This window comes from Leptonychotes weddellii, chromosome 1, assembly GCF_054177405.1.
Source record: "Leptonychotes weddellii isolate Sample4059 chromosome 1, ASM5417740v2, whole genome shotgun sequence".
NCBI lineage: Eukaryota > Metazoa > Chordata > Mammalia > Carnivora > Phocidae > Leptonychotes > Leptonychotes weddellii.
Genome location: NC_138369.1, coordinates 15,248,750 through 15,268,589, shown reverse-complemented (window position 1 = coordinate 15,268,589; position 19,840 = coordinate 15,248,750). Strand labels below are relative to the sequence as shown.

Sequence of the window (19,840 nt, the reverse complement as noted above, 5' to 3'; positions counted from 1 at the left end):
TTTTTTTTTTTTTAAAGATTTTATTTATTTATTTGAGACAGAGAGAATGAGATACAGAGAGCATGAGAGGGAGGAGGGTCAGAGGGAGAAGCAGACTCCCTGCCGAGCAGGGAGCCCGATGCGGGACTCGATCCTGGGACTCCAGGATCATGACCTGAGCCGAAGGCAGTCGCTCAACCAACTGAGCCACCCAGGCGCCCAAGAACACTGTTTTCCATAACGGCCCACTCAGAGGCCCTAGTGTCATTTACTACAGCCTTGAAAATGCGCAAAGACATGGATGGAACTAGAGGGTATTATGCTAAACTCAGTAAGTCAGTCAGAGAAAGACAAATATATCATTTCACTCACATGTGGGATTTCAGAAACAAAACAGATGAACATAGGGGAAGTGAAGGAAAAATAAGATAAAATCAGAGAGGGAGATAAACCATAAGAGACTCTTAACTCTAGGGAACAAACAGGGTTGCTGGAGGGGACGGGGTGGGGGGATGGGGTAACTGGGTGATGGACATTAAGGAGCGCACGTGATATAATGCGCACAGGGTCTCCCATGCAAGCGATGAATAACTGAATCCAACCCCGCAACTAATGACACACTCTATGTTAACTAACTTGAATTTAAATAAAGAATATAAAAAAAAAAAAAGAGAAGAAAATGGGCAGATTCTGGAAGCCAATCCATCCAGTGAGGATTTTTACTTTCAAACGATAAAGGAAGAGAAACCAGTCTGAGGAGGCTGTTGTTTATTCAAAATCATCTTGGGAGAAGCCTGCAGGATAAAAAGATGGTATGTATCTTATCCATTTGATTTTCTTAAGTTGATGGGAGATCACTTCAATAAACTTAATGAAAAAATATGCTTAAGTGTTTTGTTTTTTGTGGGGTTTCGAGAGAGAGAAAGAGAGCTTGAGTAGGGGGAGGTGCAGAGGGAGAGAGGGAGAGAGAGAGCTTAAGCAGGCTCCACGCTCAGTGCAGAGCCACACGCGGGGCTCAATCTCATAACCCTGAGATCATGACCTGAATGGAAATCAAGAGTCGGACGCTTAACCAACGGAGCCACCCACACGCCCCCTCCCCAAAACATATGCTTTTAAATGTTTTATATGTTTTATTTTTTTTGTTACAAAATAAATATATATGTATAACAAAAATTCAAAACTTCTGCAAGATATAAATAGAAAGCCAAAGTTTCATATAAGCCCCATGCCCTCCGGAAATATTACTGGACCCTTAGATGCTCTCACCAGCTTGAAGAGTGGTTGAAAACAGGATGGGGACAAAGAGCCAGGAAGAAAATTGGGATTGGTTGGCTCGTGTACAGCGGCACTCTGGGCATTCATTGGGTGCATGTCACCTCTCTTTGATTGGCAGCTTAACATTCTCGGTTTCTCACACAAGAAGACTTGACTTAGTGTATTCTGTAATAATACCTCCACTGGTCAAAAAATGCAAGTGCTCTGACAGTAAAACTGGAGAAAAATAATAATAAAAAAACTACTGAGGCCTGGAAAGTTATTGTTTATGTGTAGGAAATATTGTGAAGACCAAAAATGTGGTGTTGGGGAGTCATGGTGCCGCACCAATGGTTCTGAGAGAGCCCTTCCGCCACACAATATCCCTCCTTTCACCAGAAACCGCACCCTCCCCCCATGCCCTACACCCAGGCTGCTGCCCCGGCTCCTCACCACGGTCTTCACATGCTTCACTCCGATACATAAAGATGTGTGTAGCTCTGAGGCCTGTCATGGGCGGCACCTGGTACCCAGAATGCCAGACCCATCCCGCCCTGACCCCCAGCAGGGCCTCTGAGCCCGAGCGCTCCCCTCGGCTTCGGGGGCTTTCTGCTGTTAGTCCTGGGGCGCTGTCATCTGTCTTTCCAGCTGAGACCAATAAGCTATCAGCTGCAGACATTTTGTGGGCTGGTCAGAAGCCATCATCACTGCTATCAAAACCCAGGTCATAGGGCACATTCTTGCTTGGCTCCCTGCACAGAGGGGGTTCTGAACTTCCCAGGCTGAGGTCGCTGAACCAGCTCATCTGGTGGTCCCCCTGGGAACTGGTGGAAAGCAGCCTGTCGTCTTGGGAAGAGTGCCCACCGAGTTGTAAGATGTTCCCTTGTGCTGCCCTCATCACCTTACTGCGCCTGACTATGCCTCCCAGAACAGGGCTGACTGGCTTTGTGGGGCTGCTGGGGCCCCTCAGATGCAGGGGCTGAGCAAGGGGCTTCTGCTGCTCCAGGGGGGGCCTTTGTGGGCCAGAAACTGGAGGCTGAGGATATTTAGAAATGAAAGCACAGGCTTTGCTAGGGACTTGTTCTTGCTTCCTGGCTAGAAGCCTGCCTCTGTGGGACTTCCTGGGCTGCTGCTTCTTGCCTGTCCCCCCCCTTTCCACGGTTCTGCCTTTCTGTGCAGCCGCCCACCTTTGTTCACAAGGGTCACACGGAGACACACCTTCGGTTTGACATTTTTGGCAGGTGTTCTTAATGCTGGTTGCAAAGTTGTTCAAGTCCAGGGGTAGAAGCCTTGAGGCTCCTTGGGAAACCCAGTCCCTACCACCAGGAACTTCGGGGCCTGGGAAGCCGGAGCCATGGTTCTCTGAGCTGGTTTTAGGAAGGGTCCAGTTCTTGCAGTTGGTCTGTACTGCCCTGTCCTTGACTTGCCTGTTTCTTTTGCTGGTTCCAGCTGCCATCAGCGCAGCCTCTTCTTGGAGAGCATCACTTTTTGCTCCCTCACCACAGACACCGAACTCTCCAGACTGCAGGGAACCCATACTCAGATTCTGTACAGCAGGGGGGGCCTGAGCCTGCCACAGAACTGGTTCCTCAGAAGCATATGTGTCCTGCCTGGTGAAATGGAGGCTCTGGGCCAGAGGTGGTGAGGTCTGGGAAGTGCTGTCTTTCACGTGCGCGGGGCCCCGAGGGGCTGAAATCAATCTCTTCAGCTCTGCCAGGACACTGGCCACATTCAGCTGTCCTAGCTGCTCACATAGCCGCTGGAAGTCCTTACTCTGCTGGGCAACTAAAACTTCAAGTTGCTTCAGGTCAGATTTCATTTCTATAAATTCTGCTTGTCTCTAGGGAAAGATAGTGAGAAAAGAGGTATGGACACTGCAACTCAGAAGGCACAATGAAATGTGCAAACCAACCAAAGGATGTGCTAGCAGAACCAAAGCTTTTCCCTTGCTGGGTGCTTTACAGAGGAAGCATGGCAACATTCTGGAGCAGGGCCCCTTGGGTCCACATCATGCCAGAGAACCTTGGAGGAGGAAGTTGGTCCCACCCTGGTCCATTGCCAAGGGACCTATCTGGCTTCTGTTCTGGGCTGAAAAAAAATTGCAGCTTTAAAGGTGTCTCTCTGGGTCTTAGTGACAAAGCTAAAAACATACTTGAGGAAAGAGGTTGGTATCCACACTTACAGCTTCAAATCTCTTCTGTATCTCCAAGATGACCTGCTCCATGTTGCCTTTGTCATGCACTGTTTCCAACACCAGATCACTCTGGGCCCGCACAGTCTCTTGTACTAAATACAGAAAGCTGACAATCACTTCACGAAGACTATGGCAATGCCCCACCCCACGCAGACAATAAAGGGATGAGCTAGAATCAGGCATGGACCACCTGAGCCTGCTCTGCTGGTGCCCAGGACTCTCCAACCAGATCAGCCTTCGTGAGGAGAGGAAGCCCGAGAAGGGTGGTTCTTCCACCATCCCTTCTTCCCTCCCACCCTGAGAACATTCTGGCCCAGGCAGCCTCAATCTCAGCACCTCCTGGGGACTCTGAAACCTGCTGCCCAGATGATGGCACCAACCTCCTCCTTGGCCTACCTTTTTGGTTCTGTCTTCAGAATGAACTCTCCAGAAGGTAGATATGATCATGCCTCCTCTGAAACCTGCACTGAAACTTTCAATAGCACCCCACTGGCCACTGGGTGAAGTCCAAATCTTTATTTATTTATTAAAGATTTTATTTATTCATTTGAGAGAGAAAGAGACAGAGCACAAGCAGGGGGAGAGGCAGAGGGAGAAACAGACTCCCCACCAAGCCAGGAGCCCGACACGGGGCTCAGTCCCAGGACCCGGAGATCGTGACCTGAGCCGAAGGCAGACACCCAACCATCTGAGCCACCCAGGCGCCCCAAAGTCCAAATTTTTAAATTGGCCATGAAGACCCAGGCTCACTTCTGCTTACCCTCTCTGTCCACCTCCACATCTCTGAGGTCTGTTTCCTATGCAATCTCTCTCTCACCATTGGCCTTGTGCATGCTGTTCCCTGGCTTGGAGTACTTATGCTTCAGTCCCTTATCAACTCTACCCATTCCCCTCAATCACCACCTCAGTGCAACTAATTCCTTTTTTTTTTTTTTTTTAAGATTTTATTTATTTGAGAGAGAGTGACAGAGAACACGAGTAGGGGGAGGGGCAGAGGGACAAGCAGACTCCGCACTGAGCGGGGAGCCTGACACGGGGCTTGATCCTGGGACTCCGGGATCATGACCTGAGTCGAAGGTACGTGCTTAGCCGACTGAGCCACCCAGGTGCCCCTCAGTGCCACTAATTCCTATTCTTCCCTCTGCTCTCAGCAGTCACCTCCTTGGAAAACAGCATATCCTGGCTGGCTTGGGGGCTCCTTTTCTCTGCTGTTGGCACCATTTGTGTGCTCTACCATCACTTATCACCTATCACCCATCACTTATTTATCCCCTATTTACACTTGGGCTGCAATGAACTTGGTGACCTGAGTGCTAACCACTCAGGACTGATACTGATTCCTCTCTTTGGCATAGGGAGATTTTACACACACACACTTAACTAACACATTGTGTTGCAATCAATTATTGCCACCCTCTTGCTAAATGGCAGGTCATGTGAAGACACTCTTACATTTATTCAACAAATATTTGATGAGTATCTACTATATTCTATAAACAATTGTAAGTTGTATTGTAAGTTTATATTCTATAAACTATTGTAAATACGTAACAAGTATAATTTACAAATAATCAGGAATAATACACCAGATATTCCTTTTATCTTCTCAAAACTATCTAAAGGGTATTTCAAGATTCTTGACAATTTTTTTTTTCATTTTACATGGGTAAAAAACAATTTGGCAACAAGAGAGTGTTTAACTCTTCACAATAAATGGAAAATCAGAGTGACATCTGGTGATTGAAAAGACAGGATAACAAACTCAAATTTATAGGACACCTGGGTGGCTCAGTTGGTTAAGCGTCTGCCTTCGGCTCAGGTCATGGTCCCAGGGTCCTGGGATCGAGTCCCCCATCGGGCTCCTTGCTCAGCGGGGAGCCTGCTTCTCCCTCTGCCTGCCACGCCCCCTGCTTGTGCTCTCCCTCTCTATCTCTGACAAATAAATAAAATCTTTGGAAAAAAACACAACACAAAAAAACCCTCAAATTTAGTCTTATTTGAAAGCTTGCCTCAATCTGACAGGTACTTTGGTTAGTGTCCCCGTCTCACCCCCACTCCTTGTTCTAACTATTCTGTCTCTTTTTCCTCTCTTATCACCCCAAGGGCAGGAATTTAACACATGCTATCTAATAAAGCTTAAGTGATTTACTTCAGAGTTTCTCTTTAAAATAAAACATAATCCCTTTCCTAAAAGGAGTCTTATATTTCAGATTTCTTATATTAACATAAATTCCAGATAGATTGACAATTTTAGTATAATTAAGTAAATTGTAAAGTACAAGAAGGAAACATGGGAGAGACGTAGGGGAAGGCCTTTCTAAGCAAGACAAAACCCAGAAGCCATTAAAAAAAAAAAAAAAGACGAGTGAGTTGTATATCCTTGTTAAGTTTATTCCTGAGTAGTTTATCTTCTGTGTTAGATTTAAAAATGGCATCTTTTTTTCCCCATTACATTTTTTGTTAATTTCTGCTACCCAACTAAATTACCTTATGGTTTGTGGCACTTTACCAGTTGGTTCTCAGACTATCAAGGGAAAACATGAGGCTCAAAAAAATGTCTATTAGGGATAGTAGGGGGTACCCAGATAACATAAAGAATCAAGAAGCAAAATGGCATCAAATATCTCAATAACCAGACTAACACTAGAAGACAATGGAGCTATGCCTTAGAAATCCTGAGGACAAAGCATTTCCCCCTAGGATTCTAGACCCATGTAGAGATAGAAGACATTTTCAAACATGCAGTGTATAAAAAGTTTCCCTCCCACACACTCTTTCTCAGAAGGCTACTGGAAGATGTGTATCACCAAACACAAGTATAAACCAAAGTCCAGTAAACAAAGGGATCCAAGACTGGGGATGAAAAAAAGAGGATCCTCAGAATGATGGTGAAGAGAAGTCCTAAGATTGGGACCTCAGGAGTCATCTGCCCGGTTTGGAGCTGGAAGACTGAGCTCCAGGCAGGACACCTCTAATGAGAAAATGGAACAGAAAGAATTCCTGATGTGTTTGAATGTATTATTTGGAGATTTACAGTTTTATCTGAAAATTATTATCAGATACTGTCCTAGGAACATGGAAACAATCTTGAACAAAACTGTCTACTACATACATGAATTTCTGCAGTTTTGAAAAGGAAAAAATAAAAATAAAAAAGTAAATAAACATGTACATAAATAAATGAAAGCTGTAGGGGCGCTTGGGTGGCTCAGTCGTTGGGCGTCTGCCTTCGGCTCAGTTCATGATCCCAGGGTCCTGGGATCGAGCCCGCATCGGGCTCCCTGCTCCGCAGGAAGCCTGCTTCTCCCTCTCCCACTCCCCCTGCTTGTGTTCCTCTCTCGCTGTGTCTCTCTCTGTCAAATAAATAAATAAAATCTTTAAAAAAATAAATGAAAGCTGTAATAAATGCTATGATAGGGATTATAATAAAAATAACAGAGTGGGGGACACCTATTTCAGATAAGGTCATCGGAGATGGGTACATTTAAGGTGGAACTGGAAGGATTAAAGGAACTAGCCCTGCAAAGATGAGGGGAAGGTTATTCAGATAGAGAAAACAGCAAGTGCAAAGTAAAAGAGTCTGTTATGACTAGAAATAGACAAGCCAGTGTAGTCTTGCAAAATAGCAGTAAGAAACGATAAATTTTATGTTATGTGTATTTTACCACAGTAAAAAAAGAATTTTTTAGAAAGCAAATTTTCTATTACTCAATACAAAGTTAAATTCCATATGTCAACCACTTAGAAAAAGGCTGTTTACTTATGTTTAAGTACTGGATTCCTATTCCTAAACTCAATTAGTCAAATATTTTTCCAGACATCCTTGTAGATATTTGTAGTAGAAAGCAAATGTAATTATCCTATCCTAGATGAATTCCTAAATAGCAATGTTTCTTAGCAACAGTGAACATTACCAACCACAAAAGCAGAGAATGGGGAAGGCAAGCAAAGCGTTCAATTCCAGATTCAGTACTCAGAAAGCATCTATCTGTGGTCCCACATAGTCTTTCCTTGTCCCCTGGGAAACGTATGTTTGGGATCTTCTCTTTCACAGGAGCTTTTGTATCAAGCTCATTACTTCCAAAGTCTATCCCTTTCTTTTCCTTTTAAAAAGTTTTTTTTTTTTTAAAGATTTTTTTTTTTATTTATTTATCTGAGAGAGAGAATGGGAGACAGAGAGCATGAGAGGGGGAGGATCAGAGGGAGAAGCAGACTCCCTGCCGAGCAAGGAGCCTGATGCGGGACCTGATCCCGGGACTCCAGGATCATGACCTGAGCCGAAGGCAGTCGCCCAACCAACTGAGCCACCCAGGTGCCCCTCTTTTAAAAAGTTTTTAAGAAAATAACTCAAACCTATAACAGTTTAAAAAGGTATGCAATGCAAAATTGACCGATTCTCTCCGATGCAGACCTTGGTTCCACTTCCTGGAATTTAACATTATGAGTGGTTTCTGGAACTTTGCATTGATACATTGATACATGTGCATATCCATGTATAGATTACAGAGCTTGTGTGTGTATATATGTGTATGGCTGTTCTCTAGAAGAGGACTCCTTTCATTTCTGCTTTGGCCATAAACATCAGGTATTTTTAGCTTTTTTGTAAAAATTCCATTTAAAATCCATTTCCATATTCTGGACATACCTCTGTTTTCTTTGAAGATGAATTTTTTATTCATTTCTATTTTAGCTATTTGACGAGGGCTCTACTGACATGAGATCAGATTCTGACACTTTTCCACTGATTGCCAGTGGTTTTCCTTTTACATATTCTGTAGTTTTGCTCTCCCTGCCATGCTGATGACAGCCTGCGGAAAGGTCTGGGAGCCTCCATGTGTAAGAAGAGATTGCTCAGTGTCCCATTTTCTTTGGGATACCCTTCCCAATTTTCACTAACTGGTCACACTCCTCCACAAGATGTGTCCCGGAGTAAATTATGTGCACACAAGCAGCACCTTGCTGTTATTACTTAACGATGAAGAGCTATTTCCATTTCAACATGATTCATAAAGATAGACCTCATTCTTCTTAATGATTATATGTGCCTTGCTTAGAAAGGCATTTCTCCACTCCAAAATTATAAAAATGCTGCCCATTTTTTCTTATAGTTCTTTTTATGATTTAATCATTACACTTATTATATTGATTCATATGGAATTTATTTTTATGTATAGAGTTATCTATTTTCCAAAGAAGACATTTTCTGATTTTCTTTCTTTTTTAATTTTTTTAGGTAAGCTCCACACCCAGCATAGAGCCCAACGCGGGGCTTGAACTCACAACCCTGAGATGAGGAGTTGGATGCTTAACCGACTGAGCCACCCAGGTGCCCCCATTTTCTGATTTTCAATAGCATCCCCTCCTTTTTATTTTCCTAATGATCATATTTTTCAATAGAACTGATACCTATTAGGTGGTACTGCTCTTTACTAATTAATTAGCCCACCTAAACCTAAACTAAAGTAGGATGTAGATGGCCTTGGTAATTCATTCTATTACTCTGGTCTCCCCAGTCTTCAGCTGAAGAACAAGAGGAGTTAGATTAGATGGCTTTGAGTGATCCACCTGGTTGAACAGGCAGACTGTGACTGGGGAAAGATTTCATGACCTCATTCTGTGAAGGCGCCCATTACATAATAACACAAGAGAGCACGTTCACACAATATCTTTCCCTTTCCCTTATGAGCTACAGTGAGTGCATACTGAAAGCTGCAGAATATACTGACTGGCAAATTCAGTGCTTCAGGCCAGCTAGACTGGGCCACACCATATGATGATAGAGGATTTGTCTGGTTCCTTTTTCAATGACTAACTTCCTGATCCTGATTGCTACCTGCCAAGAAAAGGAATGACTCTGAACAAGCTACTTGTGCCATTTTCAAGAATGATCTGGCTTTCTAGGGGTGCCTGGGTAGCTCATTTGGTTAAGCATCCGACTCTTTTGATTTCAGCTCAGGTTATGATCTCAGGGTCTTAGGATCAAGGCCTGCTTAATCCCAACTCAGGCTCCATGCTGAGTGTGAGTCTGCTGGAGATTCTCTCTCTCCCTCTCTCTCTGTCCCTCCCCCTGCTCAAGCTCTCTAAATACATACATACATACATACATACATACATACATACATACATAAAACCTTAAAAAAAAAAAAAAAGAATGATCTGGCTTTGTAATTAACATGATGCCACAGTGTTTTTTACTGTTTGCCCTATCAAAGTGGCTCCTTCTCCTGAGTCTTATCCTCTAAAAAGGAACCATCAGGGTGAAGGATCAGGATCCCTATGCCTACTATAAACCAGACCCAGTTCTAGTCCCTGCTCTGCCTTGATCTTGTATCGGGAGCTTGGATACTTCCATTCCCTAGTCTGGGCTAAGAATGTCATATAATTCTCCTTTTTGTACTTTACCTAGTTTCAAATGTAGAAAGCAAAAAGAGTGCTTTCCTTGGTCACTTACAAATGAGTTATTCCATCATATACAAAGAAAGCACTCCTGATTTGCTTCTGCTCTTTGTCTTGCTACTTCTTGTGAGGGCAACAGTCCCAGGCTTCCAGAACTGATTTCCAAACAGATGCACAGTTGCCCTGTGTGTGGGATACCCAGGTTGGAAGCCAGCAGACAGTACAGTGCTTTTTTGCAGACAGATGGAGATTAATTTCTAAGCCACACAAAGGCATTAATTTTTGTAAATCATGAGCAATCCATTCCAAGGCATTTAAATAAGTTGACTTCAATTTGTTTAAAATAAAAAAATAAACACACAGACAAATGCAAACAAGTGAAGATGCAGTCATCATCTTGCTATTTAGTTGAGAAGCTGTTGGGTCTACAGAGGTGTCTGCCTAAGAAGAGCAGTGTTATGGCTCTCTTCTGTTTAGTAAGAGCCAGGACCGTGGTTTTATCTAAACATAAATCACTAATTGGTAGAGCAGGAGACTTTACAGATCACTAACTATAACTGAAATGGAGAAAGATGCTGTGATTCACTACAAAACAGCTCTCATTGAAACCATGGCAGCAAGAAGATGATTAGGTGCCTGGAGTATTTCTAACTCCTAAGGGAGCAATCTTTATTTCTAAGTCCTAAGGGAACAATGTCTTTATAGATAGCACAGCCAGCAACTCATTAGGGACTCAGGGATGCTGTTGATTCACTTCAGGCAGTCAGATGAGAAATCTGGCAGAGTTACCTATCCTGAGGCGGCGGGATTACTGGGTGGAGGAGTAGTGCTTCACAGAGGGCATCTAGGAACCAGGTACACTATGGAACCTCACCCCTGACAGAAACGTGGCTAGGGTCAGAAAGTTCAGTTCACTGCTCACTAGTGCCCTCTGCTGATAACCTCAAATACAAGATACTCACATGTCTTGGCCACAGTCTCCAAACAATCCAAAATAGATTGGCTTCTTGAGCTGAGATGTTCCTCAGACTTTTCCACAGATGTCTGCAACTAAGCAACCCCAAATTAAGAATGAATTCACAGACTATTGCCTTATTTTCCTAACTTGGAGTATTGTCATTTAGTGATAAAAAAGGTAGTTAAGGGGCGCCTGGGTGGCTCAGTAGTTAAGCGTCTGCCTTCGGCTCAGGTCATGATCCCAGGGTCCTGGGATCCAGCCCCACATCAGGCTCCCCGCTCTGCGGGAGGTCTGCTTCTCCCTCTCCCACTCCCCCTGCTTGTGCTCCCTCTCTTGCTGTGTCTCTGTCTGTCAAATAAATAAATAAAATCTTTTAAAAAAAAAGGTAGTTAAAATACTGTTATCCTATATGAATTAAGGTCAATGTAATTAGTAAACTTCTTAAAATGTAAAATGTTTTAATTCCTTGACATGCAGCTATACTTACCCTGTGAATGCTTTCTCTGATATGGGAAATGAAGTTGTATAGAGTCTCACTAGAATAAGCGAGAAAAAATAAAATAAATCTTTGTGAAATATTGAAAAAGTCTGTAACAGAATTGATTCCATGAACATGGCAGGCCTTCTTCACCTGGTATAGCATCAAAACAGTACTTGATTAGAGCTGGAGACTCAACCCTGAAAAATTTGTGTCCAGCTACAAAAAAAAAAAGAGAACATAGACTTTTTGTGACCATTGCCAAGGCAAACCACTCTTCTTCTTTTTAAAATTTACTCTACATGTATCTTAAATAAGGTAAATATTAGCAACTCAAGTGGTTACTACAATAAAATAGACCAGCTTTCATTTTCATAGCAACAGTGTCTTCAGAAGATAGTGACTTCCTTCTGGTAGTCCAAAATTCCTGGAAACATCTTAGTCTAATGACTATTTCTTTGACTGTAAGAATGGGTAGAGATGATTCTGGGAGTAATATTAATTTCTTTTTTTTAAAGATTTTATTTATTTATTTTGAGAGAGAGAGAGAATAGGGGAAGGGACAGAGGGAGAGGGAGACAGAGAATCTCCAGCAGACTCCCCAGTGAGCATGGAACCCTACTCCGGCTTCATCTCATGACCCTGAGATTGTGACCTGAGAAGAATTAAAGAGTCAGAGGCTTAACCAACTGAGCCACCCAGGTGCCCCTCTTTTTTTTTTCCCAAAGATTTTATTTATTTATTTGTTTGTTTATTTATTTATTTAAGAGAGAGAGAGTGAGTGGGGGTGGGGGAGAAGCAGAGGGAGAGGGAGAAAGAATCTGAAGCAGACTCTGTGCTAAGTGCAGAGCCCATCCTGGGGCTCGATCTAACGACTGGGAGATCAAGACCTGAGCCAAAACCAAGAGTCAGATGCTTAACCAACTGAGCAACCCAGGCGCCCCAGCAATATTAATTTTTTTAAAAGATTTTATTTATTTATTTGACAGAGAGAGAGACAGCGAGAGAGGGAACACAAGCAGGGGGAGTGGGAGAGGGAGAAGCAGGCTTCCCGCTGAGCAGGGAGCCTGATGCGGGGCTCGATCCCAGGACCCTGGGATCATGACCTGAGCCGAAGGCAGACTCTTAACGACTGAGCCACCCAGGCGCCCCAGCAATATTAATTTTTAATGAAAAAGAAACTATAACAATTCTTCCTCAAATATCCCACTTTTGAAAAGATTCAGACATGGATTGTCATTAAAATTTTTTTACAGGTTTTGTTTCTTCAATCTACACAATATAAATGCAAATATCAGTTTTTGAACCCTAATAGGACTACTCTTCATACCAAGTCTTTTGGATGCTCTACCAGACTGACTTTAAAAGAAGAATTTTGGGGCGGCTGGGTGGCTCAGTGGGTTAAGTGGCCAATTCTTGGTTTTGGCTCAGGTCGTGATCTTGGGGTCGTCAGATGGAGCTCCCTGCTCAGCGGGGAGTCTACTTGAGAGTCTCTCTCTGCCTCTGCCTCTACCCCTCCCCCTGCTCATGTGCTCTCTCTCTTTCTAAATGAATAAATAAAATCTTTTTAAAAAATAATAAAAGAATTTTATAGAACCATTAGGGGTCTACAAACCTTACACTTTTTATGATATTGGGACATTACCTGAAAAATTTTAGTGTCCACTTACAAAAAATGAGAACACAGACTTTCTGTGACCATTGTCAGGCAAACCAGGCAAACAATAAAAATATTAAAAATTAGGGCGCCTGGGTGGCTCAGTTGGTTAAGTGACTGCCTTCGGCTCAGGTCATGATCCTGGAATCCCTGGATCGAGTCCCGCATCGGGCTCCCTGCTCGGCAGGGAGTCTGCTTCTCCCTCTGACCCTCCCCCCTCTCATGTGCTCTCTCTCATTCTCTCTCTCTCAAATAAATAAATAAAATCTTAAAAAAAAAAATTAAACAGTTAATGAGTTAGGGGCACCTGGGTGGCTCAGTTGGTTGGGCATCTGACTCTTGATTTCAGCTCAGGCTATGATCTCAGGGTCATGGGATTGACTCTGTGCCAGGCTCCGGGCTCATCGGGGAGTCTGCTTCTCTCCTTCTCTGCCCCTCCCCCTTGCTCACATGTGCACACGTGCTCTCTCTCTCTCTCTCAAATAAATCTTAAAAAAAGTTAATGAATTAAGGATATTAAGAACAGAATGCTATTGAATTATAAAAGCAGAGAATAAGAAAGGGATATAGAAATTTAAAATAGCAGAAACAAGTAGAATAGTTAGAAGATACAGTTAAGGAAATAGGACAGAAAATAGAACAAAAGACAAAGAGATGGAAAATAGATCAATAGAAAAAAAAAAAGAGGATAAATGCAGGAGAGCCAACATACACCCAAAACTAGAGATTCAGAAGAAAGAAGAATAAAAATAGGAGATTTTCAAAGATAACAAAAGAAAAATTCTGAGAACCAAAAATCACAAGTTTATAGGTCAAAAGGAACTCCTCAATGCCTAAAGATTATGACATGCCACATGAAAGCACATTACTGTAAAATTTCAAAAGTCTATGGATAATGAGAAGGCCTTAAAAACTTCCAGAAAGAAAAAAGCAAGTGATTACACAGGATCAGGAATCAGAATGGCAACAGACCTCTTAAAAGCAACATACAAAGTGATATGGCAATGACAGCAATGCTTTAGAAATTTTGGGGACAAATAATTTCCAATCTAGAATTCTATATCCAGCCTAATTTGCAATCAAGTATGAGGGGAAAATAAAGAATTTCAGATAGGCAAGGTCTTAAAAAGTTATTTAGGTTCCATGCACCTGTTGTCTGGAAGTTTCTGGAATATATGCTCCACCAAATCCAAGGGGTAAACTAAGAATGAAAAGGACATAGGATAAGAGTAACAGGAGGTAGGAATGCAGGAGAGAGGAGGTAGGAATGCCTAGGATGACGGTGAAGGGAGGACTCAGGATGACAGCTGCGCTGCAGAGCAAGAGTACCAAGTTCAGATCAGAATTAGGAAGATGACTCTGAGAAGAAAATGACACTGAAGAATTTCTGATGTGTTTGGGTATAAAACAAGGAGCTTCTGGGGCACCTGGGTGGCTCAATCAGTTAAGCATCTGCCTTCAGCTCAGATCATGATCCCAGGTCCTGGGATCAAGCCCCACATTGTGTTCCCCCTGCTCATGCCCCCCCCCTCTCTCACGAGCACGCGTGCAAGCACACACACACACACACACTCTCTCTCTCTCTCTCTGTCAAATAAAATCTTTAAGAAAAAATAAAACAAGGAGCTTTTTTTTAGCTCTGTTGCAGAATTTGGGGATGGACTGTGATTCCTACATAGAAAACTCAGCAAAAAAGAAAACAAGGCCATTTTTAACATTAGGAAATGGTAATCATAGTATATATAATTTTTCTAGGCTAACTAGGTAAGGATTTAAAGATTGAAAACTGGTTTTTTGTTTTTAAAGATTTTATTTATTTGTCAGAGAGAAAGAGCACAAGCAGGGAGAGCAGCAGGCAGAGGGAGAAGCAGGCTCCCACTGAGCAAGGAGCCCGATGCTGGGATCGATCCCAGGCCCCTGGGAGCACGACCCGAATGAAAACTGATTTAACTAAAGTGATGGAAGATGAGAAGTTTATGGTGGAGGAGGCAGAAAAGCAAATTCTTATTCCAGGGTAGAAAGTCATTCTCTGAAGCTGAAAAAAATCAAGAAATGACAATATAAGCTATCTAACATATGCCATAAGATATGTGGACCTAAGTACTAGCATAGCTAAAAGGGTTGCAAGTTGGTTGCAAAAAGGAAAAGGGAATTAAAAGTGGGGAAAGATAGGCCTGCTGTTTTTCACTATAATCCTAATTATATATATATTTTTAATTTTATTTATTTGACAGAGATTGAGAGCACAAGCAGGGGGAGTAGCAGGCAGAGGCAGAGGGAGAAGCAGGCTTCCCGTCAAGCAGGGAGCCCGATGTGGGACTCAATCCCAGGACCCTGGGATCATGACCGAAGCCGAAGGCAGTCGCTTAACTGAGCCACTCAGGCACCCCCTAATTGTATTTTAAAAAACTATGTACATGTATGGAGAGCCTGGGTGGCTCAGTCAGTTGAGCGTCCAACTCTTGATTTGGGCTCAGTTCATGATCTCGGGGTCATGGGATCAAGCCCCATGACCGGCTCCACACTCAGCACAGAGTCTGCTTGAGATCCTCTCTCTCCCTCTTTGCCCCTCCTCCCGCTTATGCTCCCTAAATCAACCAGTAAATAAAATCTTAAAAAAATATGGACATGTAAAAACTTGATTAAAAAATACATAAAAATTGGGGTACCTGTGTGGCTCAGTTGGTTAAGCGTCTGCCTTCGGCTCAGGCCATGATCTCAGGGTCCTAGGATCAAGCCCTGCATCGGGCTCCCTGCTCAGCGGAGAGCCTGCTTCTCCCTCTCCCTCAGCCTGTCTCTCCCTACTTGTGCACACTCTCTCTGAAATAAATAAAATCTTTAAAAAAAAACGTAAAAATGTAAAGATGTCTAAAGTCTAATAATGCTACCAAAATGCTGCCCATTTATATTATACCACCAGTTAAACCATGGTATACCACCAGTTAAGAGTGATTCTTTATTCTTATGACCTCACTCCTTATTAGTACATTTGGGAAACAATGTTCCCAACAGGAAACTATATTATACAAATTAAATACTGTTTGTATATAATTTTATATTGAAATGTTTTTTTAAAAGATTTATTTATCTTGAGAGGTGGGGGCAGGCAGAGGGACAGGCAAAGAGAGTCTTTCAGCTGACTCCTTGCTGAGCGGGGAGCCTGACGCAGGGCTGGATCTCAGGACCCCGAGACCACGACCCCAGCCAAAACCAAGAGAAACTCAATCAACTGCACCACTCAGGTGCCCCCTATATTGAAATGTTTTATATATAACTGATACTCCCATTACCTTAACTGTTTATTAATCCTTGATTCCACCTGTCTAAATTGAAATGTTAAGTTCTTTTTTTTTTTTAAAGATTTTATTTATTTATTTGAGAGAGAGAGACTGAGAGAGAGAGCACATGAGAGGGGGGAGGGTCAGAGGGAGAAGCAGACTTCCCGCTGAGCAGGGAGCCTGATGCGGGACTTGATCCAGGGACTCCAGGATCATGACCTGAGCCGAAGGCAGTCGCTTAACCAACTGAGCCACCCAGGCGCCCCTGTTAAGTTCTGATTTACCCAAAGGCCTTGAGTTAAGATGCTTAATAAACAGTAAAAACATTAAAAGCTTGATAATTGAACCTTTCTTAAAAAGCTAGTGGTCAGGGGCGCCTGGGTGGTTCAGTTGTTAGTTAGGCGTCTGCCTTCAGCTTGGGTCATGATCCCAGGGTCCTGGGATTGAGCCCCGCATCGAGCCCCGCATCGAACCCCACATTGAGCCCCGCATCGGGCTCCCTCTCCCACTCCCCCTGCTTGTGTTCCCTCTCTCGCTGTGTCTCTCTCTGTCAAATAAATAAATAAATAAAATCTTAAAAAAAGAAAAAACTAGTGTTCAGGGGCACCTGGGTGGCTCAGTCGTTAAACATCTGCCTTCGGCTTGGGTCATAATCTCAGGGTCCTGGCACTGAGCCCCACATCGGGCTCCCTGCTCAGCAGGAAGCCTGCCCCACTCCCCCTGCTTGTGTTCCCTCTCTTGCTGTCTCTCTCTCTGTCAAATAAATAAATAAAATCTTTAAAAAAAAAAAAGCTAGTGTTCGTTTGGAAGCCATTTTTATTATTCTTTACCAAAATAAAATAAAAAAGGATGCTTAAAAGTAGAGATTTCTCACCCACCCAATATTATGTATAGGTTCATAGAAGTCAACTATGACCTAATGTTTTCTCTAGAAAAAGTCAATTAGGAAATTATCTGTGCTAACACACACACACACACACACACACACACAACCTATTTTTAAGAATGGAAGTAAGTTTGGTACTGCCCTATGTTGGTGAATTATTTTGCTTTGAAAATCCACTCATTTAGGGCGCCAGGGTGGCTCAGTCATTAAGTGTCTGCCTTCGGCTCAGGTTATGAGCCCCGCATTGGGCTCCCTGCTCCACGGGAAGCCTGCTTCTCCCTCTGCTTGTGTTCCCTCTCTCGCTGTGTGTCTCTCTGTCAAATAAATAAATAAAATCTTTAAAAAAAAAAAGAAAATCCACTCATTTTTTCCAACAACTATTTATTGAGCCTTCTTTTGTGACAGGGTCTTGGCTATAAGCTTCAGTGATATGGAGTGAAAAAAATTCAACTCCCTACCTTCAAGGAGTTTACCTAGTTGGTGTTTTTGAATGTGGTTTCAAAATCCACTCAAACTGATCCTTTATTTAAAAAAATTGATCAAAGCTTATTGAATCAAATCTTTTGCTTACTGAGATGTCCAATAACAATGTATTTATGTAAATTATAGTACATGCAGAGCTGACAGCAACCTTGTGGGAGGATATAGCTGTGCCAATTGCTTATAGTCAGCATTTGTTGTGAGTGGTTAGTATTCAAGTATTTTTTAAAATTTTATTGAGTTAAGGCTGATATACAAAAAGCTGTACACGTTTAATGTGTACAAGTTTGGAGATAAGTATACAACTGTCAAACGCTCACCACAATCTATTCCATGAACCTATCCATCACTTCCAAAAGCTTTCTCTCACTCTCTTTATTTAATAGCAGTAGTAGCAGTGATAAAAACACTTAAAACATTTACCATCTTAGCAAATTTTAAAGTATACAATACTGTATTGTTAACTATGGGCACTATGCCGTACAGTAGATCTCTAGGATTTATTCATCTTGTATAAACTGAAACTTTGTACCCTTTAACTAATACCTCCCTTTTTGTCCCACACTCCAGTCCCTAGCAACCACCATCCTACACTCCGCTTCTTTGAGTCTATTTTACATTCCTCATATAAGTGGTATCATATAGTACAGTTGGCACTTGAACAACTCAGAGGTTAGGGGAGCTGACCTCCCCCCACACACAGTTGAAAATCTGTATATAACTTTTGACTTCCCCAAAACATAAAAGCCTACTGTTGACCAGAGCCTCACTGATAACACAAATAGCCGATTAACCAAATTTTTTTATGTTATATGTACTATGTACTGTATTCTTACAATAAAGTAAGCTAGAGAAGAGAAAATGTTAAGAAAATTATAAGAGAAAATATTTACTACTGTGCTATAAAAGATTCACATATAAGTGGAACTGTGCGGTTCAAACCTGTGTTGCTCAAAAGTCAACTGTATTTGTCCTTCTGTGTCTGACTTATTTAATTTAGCATAACATCCTCCAGGTTCATCCATGTTGTCATAAGTGACAGAATTTCCTTCTTTTTTTAAGGCTGAAGACTATTCCATTGTATGTATATACCACATTTTCTTTATTCACTCATTGATGGATATTTAGGTTACTTCCATGCCTTGGCTCTTTTAAAGAATGCTGCAGTGAATATGGTAATGCAGATACCTCTTTGAGATCCTGATTTCAGTTCCTTTGGATATATACTTAGAAGTGGGGTTGCACCAATTTACATTCCCACCAACAGTGTATAAGGGTTCCCTTTTGTCCACATCCTTGCCAACACTTAGCTTTTTTTTTTTTTTTACAATGGCCATCCTGACTGATGTAAGATGATATTTCATTGTGGTTTTGATTTGCATTTCCCTGACATCTAGTGATCTTGAGCACCTTTTTCATACACTTGTTGGCCATTAGTATGTCTTCTTTGCATATATGTATATTCAGTTCCTTTGCCCATCTTTTAATTGGGCTATTTGTTTTTACACTATCAAGCTGTAGGATTTCCTTATATATTTATTAACCCTTTATCAGATATGGTTTGCAAATATTTTTACCATTCTGTAGACTGCTTTTTTATTTTGTTGATTGCTTCCTTTGCTGTGCAGAAACTTTTTAGTTTTTTTTTTCTTTCTTAAAGCCTTTACTTTTGAGACATAATGGAAAAATGCGACAGATACACATGGATAAGACATGATCACAGTTAAAAGTGAAGACAATCTAACCAGAAAGCTTTAACGCCTGTCAGGTAATGTTGAAGCTAAAGTTCTGAGTGTGACATGCTGCAGGGCTGAAAGGAATGGTAATTAGTATTCCTCTCCTTCTTCTTCACCCTCTCCTTCAACAGAATCCACACCAACCTCCTCATAATCCTTCTCAAGGGCAGCCATGTCCTCACGGGCCTCAGAAAACTCTCCTTCCTCCATGCCCTCCCCCACATACCAGTGAACAAAGGCACACTTGGCATACATCAGGTCAAACTTGTGGTCCAGGTGAGCCCAGGCTTCAGCGATGGCTGTGGTGTTGCTCAGCATGCACACAGCTCGCTGTACTTTGGCCAGGTCTCCACCGGGCACCACAGTGGGAGGCTGGTAATTAATGCCCACTTTGAAGCCAGTGGGGCACCAGTCCACAAACTGGATGCTGCGCTTGGTCTTGATGGTGGCAATGGCAGCATTGACATCTTTGGGAACCACGTCGCCCCGGTACAACAGGCAGCAAGCCATGTATTTACCATGCTGAGGGTCACATTTCACC

At 42.5% G+C, this 19,840-nt stretch overlaps 1 protein-coding gene and 1 pseudogene across 1 annotated transcript in view; both read right to left on the bottom strand.

Annotated features, from left to right (window-relative positions):
* The window catches only part of IHO1 (interactor of HORMAD1 1), a 42,781-nt gene continuing 22,941 nt past the window's right edge, over positions 1-19,840 (bottom strand). The window contains exons 5-8 of the mRNA XM_006744542.3: positions 11,272-11,320; positions 10,789-10,876; positions 3,419-3,522; positions 1-3,076 (exon numbers count right to left, since the gene is read on the bottom strand). Coding sequence (XP_006744605.1) covers positions 1,928-3,076; positions 3,419-3,522; positions 10,789-10,876; positions 11,272-11,320 — 1,390 coding nt within the window. The 3' untranslated portion in view covers positions 1-1,927. The remainder of the gene's footprint in view (positions 3,077-3,418; positions 3,523-10,788; positions 10,877-11,271; positions 11,321-19,840) is intronic.
* LOC102726633 (tubulin alpha-1B chain-like) overlaps positions 19,278-19,840 on the bottom strand; it is a 1,558-nt pseudogene continuing 995 nt past the window's right edge.